General features: G+C 44.5%; 1 protein-coding gene across 2 annotated transcripts in view; it reads left to right on the top strand.

The window, feature by feature from the left end:
- Positions 1-286: 286 nt before the first annotated feature.
- The window catches only part of LOC139535750 (solute carrier family 41 member 1-like), a 63418-nt gene continuing 41425 nt past the window's right edge, over positions 287-22279 (top strand). The window contains exons 1-2 of one of the 2 annotated variants that reach the window (XM_071335507.1): positions 287-451; positions 1891-3112. In XM_071335507.1, coding sequence (XP_071191608.1) covers positions 2600-3112 — 513 coding nt within the window. In that variant the 5' untranslated portion in view covers positions 287-451; positions 1891-2599. Of the gene's footprint in view, positions 620-1890; positions 3113-22279 lie in introns of both variants that reach the window. The other variant, XM_071335506.1, reaches the window with a different exon arrangement.

The raw sequence follows: 22279 nt of genomic DNA, 5'->3' as shown, positions 1-22279 counted from the left end.
CACGTCATGGGCACGCATTTCAACACACACACACACACACAGACAGACAGACAGACAGACAGAGAGAGAGAGAGAGAGAGAGAGAGAGAGAGAGAGAGAGAGAGAGAGAGAGAGAGAGAGAGAGAGAGAGAGAGAGAGAGAGAGAGAGAGAGAGAGAGAGAGAGAGAGAGAGAGAGAGAGAGAGAGAGAGAGCGAGCTGGGACAGTTCAATTCACGCGCGTGCTTAACGGACATAAATGCGGCTGGCTGCACCGCGCAGCGCTCAACCGTGACTAATCACAGGGAGCTATCACGCGCACGCGCTCACGTCATCTCTGGTGGACCAGCCTTGTGACTTCCTATGCCATGAGATTGCTTTATGCGTATGTAGCGGCTCGCGGGGTTCTAAATGGGACAATGTGACGGGTCGGAAGTGACAGCCTTAACCGTGTGGGGTTAACGATTAAGCCAGGTACGGGCCGTTACCGTACACAAGGCATGCATACCGGCACACACGCATCAGGCTGCAGCACACATTATAACGGAGTGCAGGATATGAGACAACCGTTTTGAGGCGTTCAGCAGTGCGCTCTGTTCTGTGTCTGTTCTCTCGTCTCCTCTGTGGACCTCTGCGTTTTAGGTAAAGAACTGTCTGTTATACCTGATCTGCTGGTATCGATCCAGACATATTGGACGGGGGGATGCTTTTCACTTCAGGCTATTTTCCTATTGTATTCCTCGCCCCTCTTTCTCTGTGAAGAAGGGAATCGTTGTTTTTTGTCATTGCCACTTTAGAGAATAATCCCTGCCTCATGTTACCGTTATGTTATTACTAGTCTACCTGTTACGTAAATTGCCTGAATTATTTCATTATACATAGCTGGGCTACATGTGGGGGGCTGGCTATATTTGGAGAACAAAAAATCCCCACGATCTATAATTTAATTCAACGGTCGTGTCGGCATTATCACAAACTCACAGAAGGGTTCCTTCCCCCTATTCATCCACGACCAAGCTTGTACTAATTTACGCCTTGCCGTGTTGGGCGGCGGGGTATTGGTCTTGACTACTAAACAGAGGATTGTTTCAGGACCAGGGGGGAAACCAAAAGCGCACTAACGCAGGAGAGTATCTGACGTCGTAACATGCGGGGGGAGAATCAGCATTTGAGAATGTAGCCTACACCTCGGCTATTGGATAATTATTTGTAGCCGGCCAGAGGAATTTAGATGTTTGGCGCTGTATGAAACCGTTTGTAAACGCTTCCATAGGTGACCCCGCTTCATAACGCCAAACATAGTCCGAGGATAGCGTGGAGCGTTGTTGGCGCAACACGCTGCTTTTTTAACGGGTAACATCCTACCCCTTCCTCAACTCAGCTTCTGTTTCTGGAGCGCTACCGTCTTGTAGATTTTCACTCCAACCCTATTCTAGAACACCCGATTCTAATAATTAGCTGGTTCATAAACTGAATCAGATTATTTACACTTGGTCTTGGATAAAACCGACAGGAGGGTAGCTCTCCAGGAACAGGTTTGGAGAGCCCTGGTCTATCCATATAACATGATAATGTCAAGAAAGGATGCCATTGTGGAATTAGGTAACACTGTGGCTATATACTTTCCCTTGATGGACATAATGTGTTTGAGAATAACATACTTAGGCAAATAACCCCAAAAATGTATGTCTCATCATTTAGTAGGATATCATAAACATAAGTATTCCAACCAGTGCCTATACCAAATAAATCCAGTATTGCCATGTCCATTCCATGACAGCCATTTGTGCTCAATAATGCGCATTTATAAGCTTGGCTACAAAAAAAGCTGAAAGCTGATGAGATGTTCCCTGTGAAAGAGACAGAACATATAGCCTATTCTTAAAAGTTATTATTCTTTTCTTCTCTTTTAGGTAAACAGCAGCCAGAGCGCTGAGGGGAAGTGTTCTCCTGTAGTGCTGCTCCGTAACTCTATCCTTGTGCTGCAGACCTTTAAATACTCCTCATAAAATAGCCACTTGGTGAAAGGTGAGACCTTCCCAGCCCAGGACACCGTCTGGCGCGAGCTAGTCTGAAAGGACGGTCAGAGCGCGTGCAGGACTGGTCTGCGCTCTTGGATGACTTTATGAAAATAACTTCAGGCTACTAGCTGGACCTGCAATACTTCATGTACTTTTTCATACCAACTTTTCAAGACTTGTTGGTTACCAGTCGTTGTTGACCAGATAAACATTAGTTTGTTTGTTTTTGCTCTCTTTTAAAAAATATATCATTATGTTTCATTCTTCTATACATCTGCCTACCGTGCCTACGCAGTGAATGGAGGACATACTCCAGCTTCTCCCGAAGCACCGGCAAATTCTCACACACGCCTGGGGGAGAGCAGCTACTCACACCTGCCTTTGCAGGAGCTTAGTTGCGCTTTCAAAACGTTTTTTACCACTTAATTTTGCGTTCATGACCACACCTGAGTGCCACTCACCAGCATTCTTTAATGGGATAAATTCATTTGTGAGATCAGGTTATTAAAAACCGATCAAGGGAAATCTAAACCAACCATCCCACACCTTTTTACCATAGCCTATATTTGTAATTCAGTCTACTGTCCCCAAACGCTTCCGCATGGTACTTTGGTCGAAAGAACAAGACAAACCGCCGGACACCGACATGTCATCCGGGGCGATAGAAATGAAGAAAGTGGTGCCACCGGTGTACCTCCACTCCAACGGCTCTGTTCACCCGGCCATCCTCACAGATGACCCCGAGGAGATGAGACCGGAGGAGATGAGACCGGAGGAGATGAGACCGGAGGAGATGAGACCGGAGGAGAGGGGCGAGTATGAGCTCACGGAAGTGACATCCTTCACGGACAGGTCTGGTGAACCGGGAGATGAAGGCCGGGAGATAGTGGTGATAGACTGCAGGGTGAATGCCAAGGGCCAGCGCGAGGAGGACGCTCTCCTGGAGAATGCCAGCCAGAGCAACGAGAGCGACGACATAAGCACTGACCAGAGCCCAGAGCCACCAGCGCCGTTAAAAGAGACCTCCTTCTCCATCGGCCTCCAGGTGGTCTTGCCGTTCCTGCTGGCCGGGTTCGGGACGGTGGCGGCGGGCATGGTGCTGGACATTGTTCAGGTGAGGAGAAACTGTTTTGATTCACACCAATTTATTTTGGGTCAGGTCCATGGTCGTCAGACCAAAACTCCTGAACATATTGATTCTATCTGATTCTGCAGAGAGAGGAAGAGGCAAAGTGAGAGGGATAACTGAAAATCTGTATTCTCCAGCAGGTGGTGGTTTTTCCAGTAACCAAGCAAGGAGTTTTAGTATGGAGGTCAATGAGTGTCGAATTTGGTCAACGAAAAATCGAATGGCTTATTTGCTACGTGAGCTTTATTTGGTCGAATATAGTTTTTTTAATGTTGTTTTTAAGTTGTTACGAGTGTACTGATATCCTAACCTTAACCCCTATCCTAACCATAACCCTTACCTGAACCTACCTGTAACTCGTACCTTAACCTTTTTAAATTTAAACTTCAATGGGGTGGGGATGTCCCAAGGATACTGCATTGCAAGGACCATTGTGGTTGTTCACACGCATATCTGCCCTCTCATTCGCTAGAATGGTCCCACCTGATTTTGTTTCCTCCCGACTGCCTTCCATTTTTGAAGACATTTCTTTTCATTGTTAGAGCAGCCAATGGAGTATCTGGTCAATATAATGGAACGTCTTAGTTCTGCAGTATGGACTCAGAAACAGAATGTTGAGGCATTGAGTTCTGTTCCACCTGTAGGCTACAGACAACACTTGCCTTGCTTGTGCCAGTAGCTGTACTGTAATGTGTTTATGCTACCTCCTCCACCCTCTACTCACCTTAGTCCCAGTCCCGTCAAAGACAATAAGGAATCAGTCTTCAGCGTTTTGCTAGTCATGTTAAGACATGCTCCAGAACTTTTGCGACTACTAAGTCTTTATTAAACCTCCTACTTTGGGCTGGATGTGTCAATGTGTTCTTCATACATGCATAATATATGAGCCGAATTACTGTCTTACCTCAATTAGCCATGAAATCCCTAGTTTGAAAGCAACTGTTTTTTTAGAAGCTGTGCTGCACCATTATCACTAAATCTTCCCCCATGTGGGCCAGCCCCCTAGCAATTTGAGTTCAACCAATGAGCTTCAGCCCCTCGCCATATGAGTGACAGCTAGCAAGGGGCAAATGATGCACACAAGGTAGAGAGAGAGAGAGCAATGACTTGGTGCACATATCTGCACATGTGACATTTTCAGGGACCACTTTTAGCTCGTGAACACTACTTTAGAACTGCTGGCTAAAAAGTATAGAAAGTACTGGAGAAGGCTTTTTACTGGCAGAGGGTGGGAGGATGTTTTGACCTTATGAAGGGAGGAATGGACACGGTTGGCTGTCTGACTGATCTAGTCGCATATATTATTATATTAGTCTGCATAACAAACCCCAAACTAAAGCACATACATGTTTGGCTTTCGCTGTGGTCATCAAGGTACAACTTCTTCTTAGCGAGGTCACATCATGTGATGAAGACTACTAAAGGGTGAGTCTTGGGCATGTTTAAATGAAGTGGTCTGTCAACTGATTGGCCCTGTACATGTCAATCACTGCTCTGCCAGCCAATGTGATATCTCAGCTCTGAGTATGGACAGAATGGGAGGTCATCAGAGAATATGGGGTATTTACATAATATATTACACCACTTATACCCCATTTACTTTAGCAATTGGTATCACGCGGTGAAACATCGGAAGCCATTCACTTTTAATGGAAGGATAGCGAGAGAAGCGGAATGGGCGGGGGTACCGTTGAGCATTGCGAGCATGGGCGAGGGAGCTGAACCGGGCGGAACTAAAGTTGGAGAAAGCTGAACTTTATTGAAATCCTCCGTAATGTCGCGACGCAAGGAATCAATCCAAGCTTGCCATAGCTTCCAACCCCTACTGAATTGGCTGAGAATGGCTGTTGATACGTAGCACTACCTTCTGTAGCTAAGCTTGCTGGCTTGTTAGCACCCACTTGAGGGCGAGGCTAGCGTGGCTAAGGGGGAGTTGGGGTGGAGGGGGGTAGAAAGAGGACAGCTGGACAGTTAAATGAAGACTTATCTGTTTATTTATCTGACATACATTTGAAGTCGGAAGTTTACATACACCTTAGCCAAATACATTTAAACTCAGTTTTTCACAATTTCTGACATTTAATCCTAGTAAAAATGCGCTGTCTTAGGTCAGTTAGGATCACCACTTTATTTTAAGACTGTGAAATGTCAAAATAATAGTAGAGAGAATTATTTATTTCAGCTTTTATTTCTTTCATCACATTCCTAGTGGGTCAGAAGTTTACATACACTCAATTAGTATTTGGTAGCATTGCCTTTAAATTGTTTAACTTGGGTCAAACCTTTCGGGTAGCCTTCCACAAGCTTCCCACAATAAGTTGGGTGAATTTTGGCCCATTCCTCCTGACAGAGCTGGTGTAACTGAGTCAGGTTTGTAGGCCTCCTTGCTCGCACACACTTTTTCAGTTCTGCCCACACATTTTCTATAGGATTGAGGTCAGGGCTTTGTGATGGCCACTCCAATACCTTGACCTTGTTGTCCTTAACCCATTTTGCCACAAATTTGGAAGTATGCTTGGGGTCATTGTCCATTTGAAAGACCCATTTGCGACCAAGCTTTATCTTCCTGACAGATGTCTTGAGATGTTGCTTCAATATATCCACATAATTTTCCATCCTCATGATGCCATCTATTTTGTGAAGTGCGCCAGTCCCTCCTGCAGCAAAGCACCCCCACAAGATGATATTGCCACCCCCGTGCTTCACGGTTGGGATGGTGTTCTTCGACTTGCAAGCATCCCCCTTTTTCCTCCAAACATAATGATGGTCATTATGGCCATACAGTTCTATTTTTGTTTCATAAGACCAGAGGACATTTCTCCAAAAAGTACGATATTTGTCCCCATGTGCAGTTGCAAACCGTCTGGCTTTTTTGTGGCGGTTTTGGAGCAGTGGCTTCTTCCTTGCTGAGCGGCCTTTCAGGTTATGTCGATATAGGACTTGTTTTACTGTGGATATAGATACTTTTGTACCTGTTTCCTCCAGCATCTTCAGAAGGTCATTTGTTGTTGTTCTGGGATTGATTTTCACTTTTCACACCAAAGTACGTTCATCTCTAGGAGACAGAAGGCATCTCCTTCCTGAGCAGTATGACAGCTGTGTGGTCCCATGGTGTTTATAATTGCGTACTATTGTTTGTGGTTCCTTCAGGCGTTTGGAAATTGCTCCCAAGGATGAACCAGACTTGTGGAGGTCTACAATTTTTTTCCTGAGGTCTTGGCTGATTTCTTTTGATTTTCCCATGATGTCAAGCAAAGAGGCACTGAGTTTGAAAGGTAGGCCTTGAAATACATCCACAAGTACACATGACTCAAATTATGACAGTTAGCCTATCAGAAGCTTCTAAAGCTACGACATAATTTTCTGGAATTTTCCAAGCTGTTTAAAGGCACAGTCAACTCTGTCCCACTGGAATTGTGATACAGTGAGTTATAAGTGAAATAATCTGTCTGTAAACAATTATTGGAAAAATTACTTGTGTCATGCACAAAGTAGATATCCTAACCGACTTGCCAAAACTGAAGTTTGTTCACAAGAAATTTGTGGAATGGTTGAAAAACGAGTTTTAATGACTCCAACCTAAGTGTATGTAAACTTCCGACTTCAACTGTATCTGTGAATACTGCTGAGGCAGACTCAAACACATAAGTAGATCCTCATGGTTCTATTTTCTGATAGAATGGAGCTGAGCAGAATAGAAGAATAGAATAGCATATAATAGAATATAATAACACCTCGAACAGAGTATAGTATGAGCATGCAGCTGTAAAATATAATGTTTATTTCAGCCACTGTAGCTGACTGTAACCAGGAGACAAACAACAGTCTACAGCCAGAGCACCGCTGGGTTCTGAGAGCCACAGGGGAAACAATTTAATAGAATTCTTCACACTTTCCTGTTGACTTGCCTGGTGTAAACTGGGTTTGGATATACAGTATATTATTATTATAATATGTGGATATTTGTTGGTCTGTGTGCATGTGGTGTGCATGCAAGCATGCACACTAGTGCATGATTGTATGTGTGAGAGTTTACTGTGTAATGTTTCTGCCAGTACGTGTGTGTTACCGTGTTTTTTGCTGTACTGGCAGTGTAAAAATATAGTCCTGGGCCTGGGTGGCTGACAGGTCATATATTTATTTAAGGTCAGCCTCTGCTACAGATAAAGCTGGAGGTGTCTGGTTGCTTGGAGACCAAGTGCTGGCACTGACTGCCCATTTTGATGCCAACATAGTGTAACCCAGGAACTCTGAAGAAAGAGAGAGGGAGGAACACACAGAGAGCAAGAGGGTGAAGAGAAAGAAAGTGCTCACCACTCTGGTTCTGGGGTTATAACTGTTGTTATAAGGACAGATTAGTGCCTCACTGTGGTTAATAGCCTGCACTCTTATGCGGTTACCCATATCCTGCCCTCTAACCAGGACGTTCTCTCTTTTCCTGTCAGTCTACCTCTCATTTTCGCATTCAATCATAGCATGCTGATTCATCTGTAGTTCTCTGAACTTCCCTGCTAAATACTGAATTATTTTCACCCTATTAAAGAGTTAATAACAACAGCTATGATGATAAAGAAAAGAGAAGGTGATATCATTTCCTGTGTGAAGATAAATAATAGATAATGACAATGTCTTCAATATAGTGATTGATTCTAGAAGCCTTTCTAGTAGGTTCTATCACATTGTAATTCCCCTCCCCTGACACACTGCTAACTCAGCTAACAGCTAATCCCCTTCTGCCCTCGCAGGAGGCAATTACCCTGCTCTCTTCCTCTCTTTATCTCTATCTCCCTGACTCAGATGTATGGTACATGCAAAATACCTCTTCCTCTCAATGTGTGTGTGTTGCCCCTCAGCTCAGCTGCTGGAGTAAGGAATGGTTGCCCAGGGTGATGCATGTATGCGTTCTCCACAGCGTTCTCGATCATTTTATTTTTTTTATTTTTTTTATTTAACCTTTATTTAACTAGGCAAGTCAGTTAAGAACAAATTCTTATTTACTATGACGGCCTACCCCGGCAAAACCTGGACGACGCTGGGCCAATTTGTGCGCCGCCATATGGGACTCCCAATCACGGCCGGTTGTGATACAGCCTGGAATCAAACCAGGGTCTGTAGTGACACCTCTAGCACTGAGATGCAGTGCCTTAGACCGCTGTGCCACACAGGAGCCCCAATCTCTGTGTGAAATGTGACCCATCTATTTAACTTCCCTTAGTTTCCTCCTCACTACACACACACACCCTGTCTCTGGCCCCATTCCTACATTGTCACACAGGAAAGACAACACAGGACAGTATTGAGAAGGAAGGGACTCTAGCTGACATTGCAGAACAGTGTCCCAATACTGTCTGTCAATCCCAAACCTGAGGACGCAGTGTCCCAATACTGTCTGTCAATCCCAAACCTGAGGACGCAGTGTCCCAATATTGTCTGTCAATCTCAAACCACAGGAGCAGTGCGCCTGCTGAAATGGTCCTCTGAAATTGACACTTACTGTAGGTCAGTTCACAGATTTGTTCTTCGTTAGATGTGATTTATGACATTCCTACGAATGTCAAAGGTCAAGACAGGTGCAATGGTTGTTTTGATGTTGGACATGCTGGACATGCTTCCAGTAGAGAGAGAGAGCACTCCACACCAGATAATGTCTCAGCCACAGTTGATTGACATTCACAGTTTATATAGTGTAAAAATGTGGGGTAACTTGTTTGTTGCTTTGTATGATTTCTCCTATCTGTTTGTCTGTCTCTTATCCGTCTGTCTGTCTTCCCCACACTGTGGCGTCGGATGACATGCAGATGACCAAAATAAAACCGCGAGGCAAGACATTGGTTCAGTCTCAGCGCCTCAAAAACAGACAAACAATCTAAAAATACAGGAAACAGTAAACAGGAATTCACAATCAACACAAAAGCCTGAAACCAGCTAACTCTCTCCCCCCACAGGAGGACATTTTGGGACAACCACATCCAGTTGCCGGGTTTCTACAGGAGCCAGTGTGAAACCAGAGCGTGGACTTGGTCCCCTGTGGATCTGGTTTATTCTAATAATCTGGAAAATCATACTGGCTTCCAGCTGTCTCTCTTTTTGTAGTCTGGTCGTATTATCCACAGAAGTGAATAAAGATAAAATCTCTATGGTGCTAACAGTCATTTCATTGATCCACAGATATAATCTGCTAGGCTCTTATCACATAGAGTGCATTTGGAAAGTATTCAGACCCCTTGACTTTTTCCACATTTTGTTACGTTACAGCCATATTTTCTAAAATGGATTAAATAAATAAAAAATCCTCATCAATCTACACACAATACTATAATGACAAAACAAAAACAAGTTTTTAGTAATGTTTGCAAATTTATTACAAATTTTAAACAGATACCCTATTTACATAAGTTATTCATACCCTTTGCTATGAGACTCAAATTGAGCTCAGGTGCTTCCATTTTCCATTGATCATCCTTGAGATGTTTCTACAACTTTATTGGAGTCCACCTGTGGTAAATTCAATTGATTCAATATGATTTGGAAAGGCACACACCTGTCTATATAAGGTCCCACAGTTGACAGTGCATGTCAGAGCAAAAACCAAGCAATGAGGTCAAAAAAATTGTCCGTAGAGCTCCGAGACAGGATTGTATCGGGGCACAGATCTGTGGAAGGGTAGCAAAACATTTCTGCAGCATTGAAGGTCCCCAAGAACATAGTGGCCCCCATTATTCTTAAATGGAAGAAGTTTGGAACCACAAAGACTCTTCCTAGATCTGGCCTCCTGGCCAAACTGAGCAATCAGGGGAGAAGGGCCTTAGTCAGGGAGGTGACCAAGAACCCAATGGTTACTCTGACAGCGCTCCAGAGTTCCTCTGTGGAGATGGGACAGCTCAAATAAGTAAAGAGACAGGAAAAGTCCATCATTACTTTAAGACATGAAGGTCAGTCAATGCGGAAAATTGCAAGAACTTTGAACGTTTCTTCAAGTGCAGTCGCAAAAAAACATCAAGCACTTTGATGAAACTGGCTCTCATGAGGACCACCACAGGAAAGGAAGACCCAGAGTTACCTCTGCTGCAGAGCCTCAGAAATTGCAGCCCAATTAAATGCACAGAGTTCAAGTAAGACACATCTCAACATCAACTGTTCAAAGGAGACTACATGAATCAGGCCTTCATGGTCAAATTGCTGCGAAGAAACCACTATTAAAGGACACCAATGAGAAGAAGAGACTTGCTTCGCCCAAGAAACACGAGCAATGGAGATTAGACCGTTGGAAATCTGTCCTTTGGTCTGATGAGTCCAAATTTGAGATTTTTGGTTCCAACCAGCCCTGTCTTTGTGAGACGCAGAGTAGGTGAACGGATGATCTCTGCATGTGTGGTTCCCACCGTGAAGCATGGAAGAAGAAGGTGAAGAAGGTGTAATGGTGCTTTGCTGGTGACACTGTCTGTGATTTATTTAGATTTTAAAGCACACTTAACCAGCATGACTACCACAGCATTCTGCAGATATACACCGTCCCATCTGGTTTGCGCTTAGCGGGACTTTCATTTGTTTTTCAACAGGACAATGACACAACACACCTCCAGGCTGTGTAAGGGATATTTGACCAAGAAGGAGAGTGATGGAGTGCTGCATCAGATGACCTGGCCTCCACAATCACCCGACTTCAACCCAATTGAGATGGTTTGGAATGAGTTGGACTGCACAGTGAAGGAAAAGCAGCCAACAAGTGCTCAGCATATGTGGTTAACTCCTTCAAGACTGTTGGAAAAGTATTCCAGGTGAAGCTGGTTTAGAGAATGCCAAGGATGTGCAAAGCTGTCATCAAGGGTGTCTACTTTGAAGAATATAACATATATTCTGAATTGTTTAACACTTTTTAATAACTTTAGTAAAAAGCACACCATGCAATAATCTGAGACATTTACATTTAAGTCATTTAGCAGACGCTCTTATCCAGAGCGACTTACAAATTGGTGCATTCACCTTATGATATCCAGTGGAACAACCACTTTACAATAGTGCATCTAACTCTTTTAAGGGGGGGGGGGGTTAGAAGGATTACTTTATCCTATCCTAGGTATTCCTTAAAGAGGTGGGGTTTCAGGTGTCTCCGGAAGGTGGTGATTGACTCCGCTGACCTGGCGTCGTGAGGGAGTTTGTTCCACCATTGGGGTGCCAGAGCAGCGAACAGTTTTGACTGGGCTGAGCGGGAACTGTACTTCCTCAGAGGTAGGGAGGCGAGCAGGCCAGAGGTGGATGAACGCAGTGCCCTTGTTTGGGTGTAGGGCCTGATCAGAGCCTGAAGGTACGGAGGTGCCGTTCCCCTCACAGCTCCGTAGGCAAGCACCATGGTCTTGTAGCGGATGCGAGCTTCAACTGGAAGCCAGTGGAGAGAGCGGAGGAGCGGGGTGACGTGAGAGAACTTGGGAAAGTTGAACACCAGACGGGCTGCGGCGTTCTGGATGAGTTGTAGGGGTTTAATGGCACAGGCAGGGAGCCCAGCCAACAGCGAGTTGCAGTAATCCAGACGGGAGATGACAAGTGCCTGGATTAGGACCTGCGCCGCTTCCTGCGTGAGGCAGGGTCGTACTCTGCGAATGTTGTAGAGCATGAACCTACAGGAACGGGTCACCGCCTTGATGTTAGTTGAGAACGACAGGGTGTTGTCCAGGATCACGCCAAGGTTCTTAGCACTCTGGGAGGAGGACACAATGGAGTTGTCAACCGTGATGGCGAGATCATGGAACGGGCAGTCCTTCCCCGGGAGGAAGAGCAGCTCCGTCTTGCCGAGGTTCAGCTTGAGGTGGTGATCCGTCATCCACACTGATATGTCTGCCAGACATGCAGAGATGCGATTCACCACCTGGTTATCAGAGGGGGGAAAGGAGAAGATTAATTGTGTGTCGTCTGCATAGCAATGATAGGAGAGACCATGTGAGGATATGACAGAGCCAAGTGACTTGGTGTATAGCGAGAATAGGAGAGGGCCTAGAACAGAGCCCTGGGGGACACCAGTGGTGAGAGCACGTGGTGCGGAGACAGATTCTCGCCACGCCACCTGGTAGGAGCGACCTGTCAGGTAGGACGCAATCCAAGCGTGGGCCGCGCCGGAGATGCCCAGCTCGGAGAGGGTGGAGAGGAGGATCTGATGGTTCACAGTATCAAAGGCAGCCGATAGGTCTAGAAGGATGAGAGCAGAGGAGAGAGAGTTAGCTTTAGCAGTGCGGAGCGCCTCCGTGACACAGAGAAGAGCAGTCTCAGTTGAATGACTAGTCTTGAAACCTGACTGATTTGGATCAAGAAGGTCATTCTGAGAGAGATAGCAGGAGAGCTGGCCAAGGACGGCACATTCAAGAGTTTTGGAGAGAAAAGAAAGAAGGGATACTGGTCTGTAGTTGTTGACATCGGAGGGATCGAGTGTAGGTTTTTTCAGAAGGGGTGCAACTCTCGCTCTCTTGAAGACGGAAGGGACGTAGCCAGCGGTCAAGGATGAGTTGATGAGCGAGGTGAGGTAAGGGAGAAGGTCTCCGGAAATGGTCTGGAGAAGAGAGGAGGGGATAGGGTCAAGCGGGCAGGTTGTTGGGCGGCCGGCCGTCACAAGACGCGAGATTTCATCTGGAGAGAGAGGGGAGAAAGAGGTCAAAGCACAGGGTAGGGCAGTGTGAGCAGAACCAGCGGTGTCGTTTGACTTAGCAAACGAGGATCGGATGTCGTCGACCTTCTTTTCAAAATGGTTGACGAAGTCATCAGCAGAGAGGGAGGAGGGGGGAGGAGGGGGAGGAGGATTCAGGAGGGAGGAGAAGGTGGCAAAGAGCTTCCTAGGGTTAGAGGCAGATGCTTGGAATTTAGAGTGGTAGAAATTGGCTTTAGCAGCAGAGACAGAAGAGGAGAATGTAGAGAGGAGGGAGTGAAAGGATGCCAGGTCCGCAGGGAGGCGAGTTTTCCTCCATTTCCGCTCGGCTGCCCGGAGCCCTGTTCTGTGAGCTCGCAATGAGTCGTCGAGCCACGGAGCAGGAGGGGAGGACCGAGCTGGCCTGGAGGATAGGGGACATAGAGAGTCAAAGGATGCAGAAAGGGAGGAGAGGAGGGTTGAGGAGGCAGAATCAGGAGATAGGTTGGAGAAGGTTTGAGCAGAGGGAAGAGATGATAGGATGGAAGAGGAGAGAGTAGCGGGGGAGAGAGAGCGAAGGTTGGGACGGCGCGATACCATCCGAGTAGGGGCAGTGTGGGAAGTGTTGGATGAGAGCGAGAGGGAAAAGGATACAAGGTAGTGGTCGGAGACTTGGAGGGGAGTTGCAATGAGATTAGTGGAAGAACAGCATCTAGTAAAGATGAGGTCAAGCGTATTGCCTGCCTTGTGAGTAGGGGGGGAAGGTGAGAGGGTGAGGTCAAAAGAGGAGAGGAGTGGAAAGAAGGAGGCAGAGAGGAATGAGTCAAAGGTAGACGTGGGGAGGTTAAAGTCACCCAGAACTGTGAGAGGTGAGCCATCCTCAGGAAAGGAACTTATCAGGGCGTCAAGCTCATTGATGAACTCTCCAAGGGAACCTGGAGGGCGATAAATGATAAGGATGTTAAGCTTGAAAGGGCTGGTAACTGTGACAGCATGGAATTCAAAGGAGGCGATAGACAGATGGGTCAGGGGAGAAAGAGAGAATGTCCACTTGGGAGAGATGAGGATCCCAGTGCCACCACCCCGCTGACCATGACCTTGCCGCTGAGACGGCACTCAGCCATTCTCCGCCATGTTGGAGTCAACAGAAATACGAAATGACATCATTAAATATTCCCTTACCCTTGATGACCTTCATCAGAATGCAGTGCCAGGAATCCTAGTTCCACAATAAATCGTTGTTTTGTTTTATAATGTCCATTACTTCTGTTGAATTAGCAACTTTGGCTAGCATGTGTAGTACACGTGTCCAAACACTTGCGCAATTGAACGAAATCTGCCAGACCAGTCACTCCAATAGCTCCCATCCGGCTCCACATCATGCTATAGGCTTCATTCAACGTTCTACTGACTGTTGACATCTAGTGGAAGGCGTATGAAGTGCATACAGATCCATAAATGACGGAGATTTGAATAGGCGATGACTTTCACATCGACCCATTTCAGATTTTTCACTTCCTGTTTGGAAGTTTGCCTGCCATATGAGTTCTGTTATACTCACAGATATAATTCAAACAGTTTTAGAAACTTCAGAGTGTTTTCTATCCAATAGTAATAATAATATGCATATATTATGATCTGGGACAGAGTAGGAGGCCGTTCAATTTGGGCACCAATTCATCCAAAAGTGAAAATGCTGCCCCCTATCCCAAAAAAGTTAAACTTCATCTTTAATAATATGAGCTTTACAATAGCCCTTTGACTCTCAGATCAATTCAGTGTCTATAATGAATTCTGAGAGTCCCTACAGATGAATACAAAGATCTTTTATAGCCAAGATACACCCCTCTCAACTTACATGACGAACCACAGATATTAGGAACAGTTCATAAAGAAAGACTTATACTTGAGAGAGGAGTATCCCATAGCCAGATAGCATTCGCTATAAATTATCGTTCAGTTTGGTCTCTAAGACGAGGTTCTACACTCATTCCTGGTACTTCATAGTACAAAAACACCAACTCATCCAATGGCATATATCAATTGTCAACTCTAGATACTCCCATCTCAAGTAAACACCCTCTTGACCCCACTCCTGGACAAGCTCACTGAGGGGAGTGACTTGCTCACAGACATTGTAGAGACAAGTAATTGGTTCCCCCTTAATCACGCCATCCCTTCACATGGTTTAACAGATACATTCACATATGAAGACAATGTTCCATCCTGTCCTCTTCCCTTTCGGATATTCTGCATAGCACCAGAAACATGTAAAAGACAAGCCTGACCTCTCCCCTCTCTGGGCCCCAAATGACTGAGCCCCAGCTAAGAAAAAAGTGCAACTGCCAACATTATAGTCCAAAAGGATACATTCTAATGACAAGTATCTCACATAAGCATATTATGTAAATAAAACATCTTTATTTATCTATGTTACCCAACTAATACTGATTCATCTGCCACAATCCTCCCAAAGGTAATACAAAAAAATGCTCAGAAGTTGATTCATGTGCATTTTCTAACCATCCAAATCCCCCTTTTAAGTGCTACACTGTGGAATGGCCTACTAACAATGCTACATCCTGTCAATCGTTGACTGGCATACACTCAGAAAAAAAAGGTACAGAATTGTACAAATGCTTATCACTGTAGTGGTGCCGAGTGTAGTGGTACCATTTTACCATTAGTTACAGGCGCATAGTTGTACCCTTGCAGTTTGCACCTTAAAAGAGACAATAGTGTACCATTTGTTCCTTTTAAGTGGCAAAAATGTACCTCTTCTCTATATCAAGTCCCTCACATGTACAGTATACGCCTCTCCGCCATCCAACTTCTGATACCAATGGAATGAATTTGTGGGGTAGCCCCGACCGGGACTCGAACCTGGGTCCAGCCAGACCTTAACCATTACACCAAGAGGTCCGTACCACGTGACAAGGTTGCTCAGTGTTGGGTTAAGTTTGCTACAATATTAATTACAGCTCTTTAGTGTCACACAAATGTACTGTACCATTCTACTAGGTTATCTGCACATGTACCATAAAAGGTACCGAACAGTACCATGTGAGATCATATGTGTACCTCTGAAGGTACATTGTGTATATTTTGATCTTTTTGTGCCCCATGGAACAATACTTTACCCTAACCGTACCCTTTATCTGAGAGTGTATGGCTAGCTTGTTAGTGTCTGATTGAGTTTGAATGTTTTAGTGGGTTAGCCTGCTATTGAGTGGCTGAAAAAATGCTCAACAAGATGGCGCCGACAGAGATGGTCGCCTTTCTTCAAGTCCTTAGGAAACTATGCAGTAATTTGTTTTTTTATGTATTATTTTTTACATTGTTAGCCCAGAAAATCATAAGTGTTATTACATACAGCCGGGAAAAACTATTGGATATAAGAGCAACGTCAACTTACCAACATTATGACCAGGAAAATCATTTCCAGAAAGGGATCCTTTGTTCGGACCTCCTCCTTGGACATTGGATCTAATCCCAGAGGCTGACCCAAAACAACGTTGTCACCGCAAGAGAGGCAGACGGAGCGGCCTCTTGGTTCGACTTAGAAGGCGAGCACACCACCCACCGCTTCTGAGCATATTAGTCGCCAATGTCCAGTCTCTAGACAACAAGGTGGATGAAATTAGGTCACGAGTTGCCTTCCAGAGAGACATCAGAGATTGTAACATTCTCTGTTTCACGGAAACATGGCTCACTCGGGATATGTTGTCAGAGTCGGTACAGCCAACGGGTTTCTTCATGCGTCGCGCCAACAGAAACAAACATCTCTCTGGTAAGAAGGGCAGGGGTGTATGCCTCATGATTAACGACTCATGGTGTAACAATAACAACATACAGGAACTGAAGTCCTTTTGTTCACCTGACCTAGAATTCCTTACAATCAAATGCCGACCGCATTATCTACCGAGAGAATTCTCTTTGATTGAGAATTCTCTTCTCCCCCCCCGCCCCCCAAGCAGATACCTCGACGGACCTGAAAGAACTTCACTGGACTCTATGTAAACTGGAAACCATATATCCTGAGGCTGCATTTATTGTAGCTTGGGATTTTAACAAAGCTAATTTGAGAACAATGCTACCTAAATTCGACCAGCACATTGACTGTAATACCTGCTCGAGCAAAACACTGGACCACTGCTACTCTAACTTTCACGATGCATACAAGGACCTCCCCCACCTCCCTTCGGCAAATCCGACCACGACTCCATCTTGCTCATACCGTTCTATAGGCAGAAACTCTAACAGGATGTACCCGTGACTAGAACCATTCAGCGCTGGTCTGACCAATCGGAATTCACGCTTCAAGATTGTTTTGATCATGTGGGATGGAAAATGTTCCGGGAAGCCTCAGACAGTAACATCGATTTATACGCTAACTCAGTGAGTGAGTTTATTAGGAATTGCATTGGAGATGTTATACCCACTGTGACTATTAAAACCTACCCCAACCAGAAACTGTGGATACAAGGCGGAATTCGCGCAAAACTTAAAGCGCGAACCACCGCATTCAGCCATGGAAAGAGGTCGGGGAATATGGCTGAATATAAACAGTGTAATTATTCCCTCCGCAAGGCAATCAAACAAGCAAAATGCCGGTATAGGGACAAAATGCAGTCGCAACACAACGGCTCAGACACGAGACATATGTGGCAGAGTCTGCAGGCAATTACGGACTACAAAAAGAAAACCAGCCATGTCACGGTCAACGATGTCTTGCTTCCGGACAAGTTAAACACCTTCTTTGTCCTCTTCAAATGAAATTTATTTGTCACATACACATGGTTAGCAGGTGTTAATGCAAGTATAGCGAAATGCTTGTGCTTCTATTTCCGACCATGCAGTAATATCTAACAAGTAATATAACCTAACAATTTCACAACAACTACCTTATAGGAATGAATACGAATATGTACATAAAAATATATAAATGAGTGATGGCCGAATGGCATAGGCAAGATGCAGTAGATGGTATAGAGTACAGTATATAGAATGCTGTTCATTGACTACAGCTCAGCATTCAACACCATAGTACCCTCCAAGCTCATCATTAAGCTTAAGGCTCTGGGTCTCAACCCCGTCCTGTGCAATTGGGTCCAGGACTTTCTGACGGGCCGCCCCCAGGTGGTGAGGGTAGGAAACAACATCTCCACTTCGCTGATCCTCAACACTGGGCCCCACAAGGGTGTGTACTCCCTGTTCACCCATGACTGCATGGCCATGTGTGCCTCCAACTCAATCATCAAGTTTGCAGACGACACAACAGTAGTGGGCTTGATTACCAACAACAACGAGACAGCCTACAGGGAGGAGGTGAGGGCACTCGGCGTGTGGTGTCAGGAAAACAACCTCTCACTCAACATCAACAAAACAAAGGAGATGATTGTGTACGTCAGGAAACAGCAGAGGCAGCACCCCCCTATCCACATCGACGGGACAGTAGTGGAGAAGGTGGAAAGTTCCTCGGCGTACACATCACGGACAAACTAAAATGGTCCACCCACACAGACAGTGTGGTGAAGAAGGCACAACAGCGCCTCTTCAAACTTAGGAGGCTGAAGAAATGTGGCTTGTCACCTAAAACCCTCACAAACTTTTACAGATGCACAATCGAGAGCATCCTGTCGAGCTGTATCACCGCCTGGTACGGCAACTGCACCGCCCTCAACCTCAAGGCTCTCCAGAGGGTGGTGCGGTCTGCACAACGCATCACCGGGGGAAAACTACCTGCCGTCCAGGACACCTACAGCACCCGATGTCACAGGAAGGTCAAAAACATAATCGACAACAACCACCCGAGCCACTGCCTGTTTACCACGCTGTCAGTACAGGTGCATCAAAGCTGGGACCGAGAGACTGAAAAACAGCTTCTATCTCAAGGCCATCAGACTGTTAAACAGCCATCGCTAACATAGAGAGGCTGCTGCCAACATACCGACCCAAATCACTGGTCACTTTAATAAATGGATTTAATAAAGGTGTCACTAGTCACTTTAAATAATGCCACTTTAATAATGTTTACATATCCTACATTACTCATCCCACTTGTATATACTGTATTTCATACCGTCTATTGCATCTTGCATATGCCGCACGGCCATCGCTCATCCATATAATTATATGTACATTTTCTTATTCCATCCCTTGACATTTGTGTGTATAAGGTAGTTGTTGTGAATTTGTTAGATTACTTGTTAGATATTACTGCGCTGACGGAGCTAGAAGCACAAGCATGTCCCTACACTCGCATTAACATCTGCTAACCATGTGTATGTGACAAATTAAATTTGATTTGATTTGAAGCCTAGGCTACTCTTTCACTTAGTGTCCATCGGAGGCTTTAGAACTTTCAGGAACATTCTTTGTACTCTTCAGTATTGGAGGTCACTGACATAATGTGAGTTGCTATGACTCAATTTTTCCCTTAACATTACTTAGGCATGGTCCCCCTTCCCCTCCAAAATTTGTGGCTGTCTGCCTGAAAGCATTCAGTGTCAATTAATTTAAATTGAATATTTTTGTTGTTAGCAACCAGCATTATTGGCCCAGGGGCTCCCCCCTAGGAAAATAATCTAGGAGAAACACTGCTGTGTGCCATCAGTGTGACTGCCTGTAATGTCATATGTGTTCCAACCATTGGTGCCACTGCACAGTCATCAACTGTGTTGGTGTTTTATGCTGCTGGGTTTGGAATCCTGCCTGTACAAAGTGTACATATATACACAGCAGTTTCATATGAGCAGTGTTTCTGCTGCATTCATTTAGCTGTCGAACTGCGCCATGGTAAAATCTGCAATGTTTTTAAATATAATACATTTTTTAACATCATAGTATTTCTACCAAACATGCAGTACTTTTGATAATCTGTCTGTGCACAACACCGTTCTAAATGTTATTTAGCTCTGTTTGGGTACAACACCGTTCTACGTGTTATTTAGCTCTGTTTGGGTGCAACACCGTTCTACATGTTATTTAGCTCTGTTTGGGTACAACACCGTTCTAAATGTTATTTAGCTCTGTTTGGGTGCAACACCGTTCTAAATGTTATTTAGCTCTGTTTGGGTGCAACACCGTTCTACTTGTTATTTAGCTCTGTTTGGGTGCAACACCGTTCTACATGTTATTTAGCTCTGTTTGGGTACAACACCGTTCTAAATGTTATTTAGCTCTGTTTGGGTGCAACACCGTTCTACATGTAATTTAGCTCTGTTTGGGTGCAACACCGTTCTAAATGTTATTTAGCTCTGTTTGGGTGCAACACCGTTCTAAATGTTATTTAGCTCTGTTTGGGTGCAACACCGTTCTAAATGTTATTTAGCTCTGTTTGGGTGCAACACCGTTCTACATGTTATTTAGCTCTGTTTGGGTACAACACCGTTCTACATGTTATTTAGCTCTGTTTGGGTGCAACACCGTTCTACATGTTATTTAGCTCTGTTTGGGTGCAACACCGTTCTACATGTTATTTAGCTCTGTTTGGGTGCAACACCGTTCTAAATGTTATTTAGCTCTGTTTGGTTGCAACACCGTTCTAAATGTTATTTAGCTCTGTTTGGGTACAACACCGTTCTACATGTTATTTAGCTCTGTTTGGGTGCAACACCGTTCTACATGTTATTTAGCTCTGTTTGGGTGCAACACCGTTCTACATGTTATTTAGCTCTGTTTGGGTGCAACACCGTTCTAAATGTTATTTAGCTCTGTTTGGGTACAACACCGTTCTACATGTTATTTAGCTCTGTTTGGGTACAACACCGTTCTACATGTTATTTAGCTCTGTTTGGGTGCAACACCGTTCTAAATGTTATTTAGCTCTGTTTGGTTGCAACACCGTTCTAAATGTTATTTAGCTCTGTTTGGGTGCAACACCGTTCTAAATGTTATTTAGCTCTGTTTGGGTGCAACACCGTTCTAAATGTTATTTAGCTCTGTTTGGGTACAACACCGTTCTAAATGTTATTTAGCTCTGTTTGGGTGCAACACCGTTCTAAATGTTATTTAGCTCTGTTTGGGTGCAACACCGTTCTAAATGTTATTTAGCTCTGTTTGGGTACAACACCGTTCTACATGTTATTTAGCTCTGTTTGGGTACAACACCGTTCTACATGTTATTTAGCTCTGTTTGGGTACAACACCGTTCTACATGTTATTTAGCTCTGTTTGGGTACAACACCGTTCTAAATGTTATTTAGCTCTGTTTGGGTGCAACACCGTTCTACATGTTATTTAGCTCTGTTTGGGTACAACACCGTTCTAAATGTTATTTAGCTCTGTTTGGGTGCAACACCGTTCTACATGTTATTTAGCTCTGTTTGGGTACAACACCGTTCTACATGTTATTTAGCTCTGTTTGGGTACAACACCGTTCTACATGTTATTTAGCTCTGTTTGGGTACAACACCGTTCTACATGTTATTTAGCTCTGTTTGGGTACAACACCGTTCTACATGTTATTTAGCTCTGTTTGGGTACAACACCGTTCTACATGTTATTTAGCTCTGTTTGGGTACAACACCGTTCTAAATGTTATTTAGCTCTGTTTGGGTGCAACACCGTTCTACATGTTATTTAGCTCTGTTTGGGTACAACACCGTTCTACATGTTATTTAGCTCTGTTTGGGTACAACACCGTTCTACATGTTATTTAGCTCTGTTTGGGTACAACACCGTTCTAAATGTTATTTAGCTCTGTTTGGGTGCAACACCGTTCTAAATGTTATTTAGCTCTGTTTGGGTACAACACCGTTCTAAATGTTATTTAGCTCTGTTTGGGTGCAACACCGTTCTAAATGTTATTTAGCTCTGTTTGGGTGCAACACCGTTCTACATGTTATTTAGCTCTGTTTGGGTGTAACACCGTTCTACATGTTATTTAGCTCTGTTTGGGTACAACACCGTTCTACATGTTATTTAGCTCTGTTTGGGTGCAACACCGTTCTAAATGTTATTTAGCTCTGTTTGGGTGCAACACCGTTCTAAATGTTATTTAGCTCTGTTTGGGTACAATACCGTTCTAAATGTTATTTAGCTCTGTTTGGGTACAACACCGTTCTACATGTTATTTAGCTCTGTTTGGGTACAACACCGTTCTACATGTTATTTAGCTCTGTTTGGGTGCAACACCGTTCTACATGTTATTTAGCTCTGTTTGGGTGCAACACCGTTCTACATGTTATTTAGCTCTGTTTGGGTACAACACCGTTCTACATGTTATTTAGCTCTGTTTGGGTGCAACACCGTTCTACTTGTTATTTAGCTCTGTTTGGGTACAACACCGTTCTACTTGTTATTTAGCTCTGTTTGGGTACAACACCGTTCTAAATGTTATTTAGCTCTGTTTGGGTACAACACCGTTCTACGTGTTATTTAGCTCTGTTTGGGTACAATACCGTTCTACATGTTATTTAGCTCTGTTTGGGTGCAACACCGTTCTACATGTTATTTAGCTCTGTTTGGGTGCAACACCGTTCTACTTGTTATTTAGCTCTGTTTGGGTACAACACCGTTCTACATGTTATTTAGCTCTG

The sequence above is a fragment of the Salvelinus alpinus genome, chromosome 12, assembly GCF_045679555.1.
Source record: "Salvelinus alpinus chromosome 12, SLU_Salpinus.1, whole genome shotgun sequence".
Lineage (NCBI taxonomy): Eukaryota > Metazoa > Chordata > Actinopteri > Salmoniformes > Salmonidae > Salvelinus > Salvelinus alpinus.
This window is presented reverse-complemented; position numbering and strand designations above follow the sequence as displayed.